Here is a 5,835-nt window from a genome sequence, read left to right as displayed (position 1 = left end):
AGATACAAATGTGACAAAAAGCACCCCAAAAATACATTGAAGCTTGAACTGTGACAATGTAGAAAAGTTAAGAGTGCTGTATGTCTGAGAGTGCAGATGGACAAAACACTTCAGGCTAAAGAAGGTACAAACACATATCAAGCAGGAATTAAATGAAAGATTATATATATATACATTATAAAGGGGGACAAAAACAATATAATCTTAACTCTRATGATTTTTGGTTTACTTGTAAAATAGTACTATTTGCTCCAGGAGAGCACAGAGAGCGATAACTGCCATCTTTTTCCTGTCCAGTCCTCACTGTAAACGTTCACTTCCTAAAACCCAAAACTCAAGAAGAGAATACATTTACCCGTCTTTTACGAGACAAATGCTGTACAAGGTACGATACACATTCAATACTTTATTCTGTACATCTTTATTTTGTCTCAGTTTGCATATATTCATGATACGTTTCCGGAAAGAAAAACAAAACAAAAAAGTAAAAGAAATGGGGAAGGGTTCAACTTCAGGACGTACAAAACTAAAGAATCTGAACATGAGAAGTTTATATACACAATACCCAACCAATACAAATGCAAAGGGTCATTTGAAGATAATACAAAAATAAACATGAAATTAAACTGATGTAATTTAGAGAAAATATCCAGAATTTTCTCAAACACAAACAAAAAAAAAAMAMYTWMATTTTTGGGTCCTTATGCCAAATTTAACCAAATTTATAATGCAAAACAAACAAAACAAAAATAGCTACACCTCAGGAAAAACTCTCAAAAATATTTAAGAAAACAAAAGTCTGATGGGATCTTTCCAACACAATGAAATGCAGGTTAGGCTAATCTAATAACCTACCAACGTTTTTCAGGTCGTCTGAATAAAAATGTGCAASAACGAAGCGAGGGTAAAAGATGGGTTTAGCGCTGATGGCTGCGGTGACATCAGGAGACCCAGTGATAAAGTGCTGAGCAGCTGGACATGTGGAGGTTAACCTTTCCCTGCGGTAACCAATGACAACATACGATGCTGGGAAAGAGAGAGAGAGAGTCACACGTCCGACAAAGCCGTGCACACAGACATCGGTTCTTTATTTATTATTTCTCTCTTTTTTTTGCAGCTGAGAAAAGACTGAGCAAACCTGGGACTGTACAGTGTTTTTTTTTTTTTTTTAAGTCTTGCAACAGCTTGAGAAAGAGACAGCAGGAGAATTTCAAGAGGAGAGGAGAGAATAGTGTAGTGTTTTAGTTTCACCGGGAACGTGCTCTGGGTTTCAACGCGGGACGCGCGCGCTTTCCAGTACGCCCCGGACGACGCAGAGGCATCGCGCTCGTCTAGAAGTTTCTCTCCCCGTCTCCCTCCCTCTTCCTCCTTGCAGAGGAAAAACCTCTCCTTCATAGTCAAAGTCATGCTAAGCCATTTATCACAATCCGCCGCCGCTGCTGCTGCTTAGGCTGCTGCATCCCCTCCCCAACCTCCTGCTCCTCGCCCGTTCACCTTCACACACTGCTGACTGGAACATCGTGCGCGTCGATGCGCGTGGTGCATTTGTGTCTGCACATTTCCCTGTGTTGTGTCCTCCCCCCGCCCCCGACCACACACCTTTTTTAATTAGAGGTATCGGCATTGTTAAAACTGGAATTTATTTCTCATTTACATTCAAAAAGGTTTCCCCTCGACAGACAATACATTCTCCAGTGCTGCCCTTTCTCTCCGCTCGCCCATCATTCATTCCCGCTCATTCCAGCCGCTGATAACGAGCATTGCGTCCGACGATAACGGAGACAAACAACCGTTCCCTCGGTCGAACCATAACAAAACGGAGCAGGACTATACACACACACACACACACACACCACCCCGCCTTCTCCTGTGTATTTGTGGCAAGTAGGGCAGAGCAGATTGCGGAGCAAAGTGCTGAGTTTTCCACAGCAGTCGTTCCCTGCAGGACTTGGCAAAGTCCTTTTTTTTCACAGCATGACAGTGCAGTGCAAAATGGAGCTGCTCTAGAGGAGTGGAACATAAATGCTTCACGTCAGAAAAGAAAAGTAGAAAGAAACTAACCATCAATGTTGACGTGAAGGAGAACAGAAATGAGTCCAGGCAAAACAAATGTCATGTAGAGATACTTAACAAAATGTACATTATGGAGATGTTTATTTTTTATTTTATTTATTTTTTTAATCTCTGTAGCAAAACCCACTCTTGATGCGTGTTAGCATTATAATATCTTGTTAGAAAAACTGAAAACAAGTGGAGAGTCACCCATGTCTGCATCCAAGTGTCTTTGTTCCAGACGAAGGCTTAGTTGGCCAGCACCACAGGCTGGAAAGACTGGCTTGGATATTGCAGGCTGTAGCTTCCCAAACCGTCAAACGACGGTTTCTCCACGTAAGGGATTCCTCCGCTGCTGCTGAGGATGCCCACGCTTTGAGGAGAAGGGCTGGTGAACGGGTCGAAGGTCGGATTGGAGCCGAGGTTGTGCGAGGGTTGGAAAGGGCTGGCTTGTGGCTGCATTGGTTGGGTGTCTGTGTCGAAGAAAAAGGGGCCTGAGGATCCTGGGTAGACGAACTCTTTGGCGCTGGGGGAGAGCTGGCTGGGGATTGGACCTCCAAGGGAGTGCAAAGAGAGCGACAGGGGCTTGTGCTTTAGCAGCTCTGGTGCCGAGATGGTGGTGGGAGAGTGGGAGAGCATCCTCTGCGAAGGCGGGACAATGACACCGGAGTTGGCCGGCGACCCGGCTCCAGTGCACTTCTTCATTTTGGTGGAACCGAATTTGGTGGCGGCGAAGCTCGCAGTGGTGAAGGTGATTGGTTGTGGACGGGCAGGAGGGAGGGCTTGAGGCGGCTGCTGAGTGGGGAGGTATGGCAAACCGCCGCTGGGAGGAGAAGGGGAGGAGGTGTTGGATGAATGGACRCCAGGGTCAGTAGGTGTGCTGGAGCTGGGGTAGCTAAAGAGTCCAGGCTGAGCTGTCAAAGGTGTGGGAGAGCTTGAAAGGGATGGCAAGAGTGCTGGAGATGCTTGACTTCCAATTGGCACAAACACCTGAGCATCTGGATTAAATCCCAAGCTCTTGGCCTCCTCAACCTCAGACTCACCTTTACCTTCTCCGTTAACCGCCTCAGCCCTCTCGCTGTCACAACCCAGGCCTGGAGGGTCCTCCAGGTAAAGCACCTTCACTGCCCCCTTCTCTCCAATCTGGTAGGAGACCTCATAAGGGTCGATCCACACGCTGAGCTCGGCGGGGACATTGGCGCGGACCTCCTCTGTGTCCAGTCCACTTCTTTTGGCGGCTAGCTCCACCACAGGGTCCCTCGGCGCCCCCAAGTGGATGCAGCGGAAAGCGGATCCCCTAAGCGGGGTCTCGGGATACCAGTGTCCCTCGAAGCGGGAGACCAGAATCCTCTCCAGCTCCTCGCCAAACAGGTCAGCCCGCCGACGAGGCAGCTTGTTGTACAGGTAGGACACGATAAAGTTGAGGGCCACCTTGACCTCTAGATGCATGGTTGCATCCGGTTAGTGCCGTCGTGTGAGCAAAGTGTTAGAGGATGCTGTTGAAAGGGAGGCAGCACAGACGTACCTCCGGCTTACTGAAAAGTCGTTGAATCTTTTAGCGTCATATCGGCAAGGGCATCTCAGAAGTGGGGACAGAGGGTTGCAGGCTGTTTTTAAGTTCTCTAGACGTTCCAGCTGTGGAGACACAAGAAAACTGTGACTCTGATGTTCGGTAGAAGAACACAAGCAGTCACATTTTGAGGTGCTAGACTTGTTAMGTCTGATATACTTAAAGTTCCTTTTGAAGTTGGACAGAAGCTACACAATTTTGTCACCATAACAAGATCTTGACATAATTCTAGTAGTAATCAGGGTTCCCCCCCCATCGTATTATAAGCTTGGCAGGACACCAGACTTCACTTGCCCCCTCACCAGGCTAAGCTTTGTTTATTTTAAGTAGGGTTTTATATACACCAGTAAAAGTGCCAGTAAAGACTGATTAAGCTAGATTTGTAGGCGATTCATTGAACTGACGCAAACCAGTATCTGCACCTGCCCATTGGTCTCTCAAGCTTTTACGACACCTGATTGTGCACCTCTAAATTTTTGTAATTTTACATTTCAACACAAAAACCCAGTGGCTCACTGGTGGACTACAGTAGAGCCTCTACCACTGGGCGTAGCAGGTTTTCGGGGGGAGACCCTGGTAATAATAATAATAATGATAATAATAAACTTCTCTTCCTGAAAAGGTAGACTAGGTAGGTTTGGCTGCCACAGAGCTTGGCTTTTTTTATTTTTTATAAGAGTTTTCACTTATTAAGTTAGTCGAGGCTGGAACATTTCAGAAGCTTAATATGAAAATGAATGATTCTCCTGGATTGGCTGCTTTGCAGATGGCAGCCATTAGTAACAGCGACACAATATCCAAGCTGCATTTTCTTTAAACTATTATAGATATGCTCCATGAAAAACAAAAATACACACRTAGGTGAATTATCTGTGAATAATTGGAGTTACATTCTAAAGAAATATCCACAAAAGGCTGCGGTCGACCGTAGCTATAAAATARAAAAAAMAMAAAACAAAACAGAGGCAAAATTAACTTGCAACAAAGCCTGAAACGACAAACTCGCACTGTTGAAAGCCACTGAAAATATGAGTTTTAAACAGCCTAATCACAACTTGTTCTGTGCTGTTGGAGTCGTGACTGAAAAGGCCTCCGAGCTTCAGCTTAGCGTTTGGTTCAACCAACAGAAACTGGAAGCTGATCCTTTTACCACAGCTGGTTTTGTGCCTCGTCATTGTGGCCAAAAAAGGTCTTCTCTGGTCCGCTTTGACCAGAACTGACCTTCCTACGGAAAAGAACTTTGGCTTAAACCTGCCAGTCTAGTKTGAGGTTCTCGATTTTGGATCAGAGGCTTAATTTATTAGTTGGCATCATCAATGTCAAACTTGCTTTACTGCCTACAAAGACACTGGTGTTCCAGTCTGAACYAATGTCTTTGTAATTCCTTGATTCTTCCTGACTTTAACTCAGTTTTCTGTCACCCAAAAGGTGACAGTTTGGGTCAGTTGGGTTGTTCCAACAAGTCAGTAATCCCAAACACATCAAAACTGGTTTCTGGTGGCTAAAGCAGGCCGACATCAAGACTGTGGGAAGGCTGAAAGTTTACAGACTATGTCGAGTCGACAGCAGCAGGACACCAACCAGTTTAGATTAACTCTACAAAATGTGATTAGAAACGGGTTTAAATATCCAGTCAAAATAATGCAAATCATGTGGTTATCTGCAACTTGCAGACAAACCATGTGCAGACATTCAAACAAATATTATTGGGAGTGTATGTAAATATAGTTTTGACTGCGAGGATTGGATAAAATTTCAAAAGTTTCTCCTTGTGCACTCGAGTTTTGTTTTAAAAATCTGTTGATGGAAACAAAAAGTAGCATTTTCAAAGGCTCTGAATTATAGATAAGCACGCCCATGTTGTGCGTGATTCTCACTAGCACTGTACTTTAAAAAGAAAAAAGAAAATGCATCAAAAATGCTAAGGTAAGAAGAGCTGCAATACGTGAAAGTTGATACAAATTCCAATAGTGAATGCATATCTATATTTACTTGTGTTAGCAATAAATAATTCATCCGATGCCTGCGTGTTGTGAGACAAACATGACTCTTTCTCCCGAATCAGCAACTATAAATGGACCGTTTCACTTTTCAAGTACATCAAACGTAAGACACGCTGATGGATAAGAGCAGATGCTGCCTTTGTCCAGCTTCATAAATCCTGCATAATCTGAATGTGATCCCATAAAGTGCTTCTGGCTTAATGCTTCACC

The 5,835-nt window shown here is 44.5% G+C and overlaps 1 protein-coding gene across 1 annotated transcript in view; it reads right to left on the bottom strand.

The window, feature by feature from the left end:
* Nucleotides 1-1,154: 1,154 nt before the first annotated feature.
* Nucleotides 1,155-5,835, bottom strand: part of tob2 (transducer of ERBB2, 2) — a 6,462-nt gene continuing 1,781 nt past the window's right edge. The window contains exon 2 of the mRNA XM_008415556.2: nt 1,155-3,687. Coding sequence (XP_008413778.1) covers nt 2,302-3,501 — 1,200 coding nt within the window. The 5' untranslated portion in view covers nt 3,502-3,687 and the 3' untranslated portion in view covers nt 1,155-2,301. The remainder of the gene's footprint in view (nt 3,688-5,835) is intronic.

The sequence above is a fragment of the Poecilia reticulata genome, linkage group LG8, assembly GCF_000633615.1.
Source record: "Poecilia reticulata strain Guanapo linkage group LG8, Guppy_female_1.0+MT, whole genome shotgun sequence".
NCBI classification, from domain to species: domain Eukaryota; kingdom Metazoa; phylum Chordata; class Actinopteri; order Cyprinodontiformes; family Poeciliidae; genus Poecilia; species Poecilia reticulata.
The sequence above is the reverse complement of the archived record's forward strand: the minus strand, read 5'-3'. Positions and strand labels throughout refer to the sequence as shown.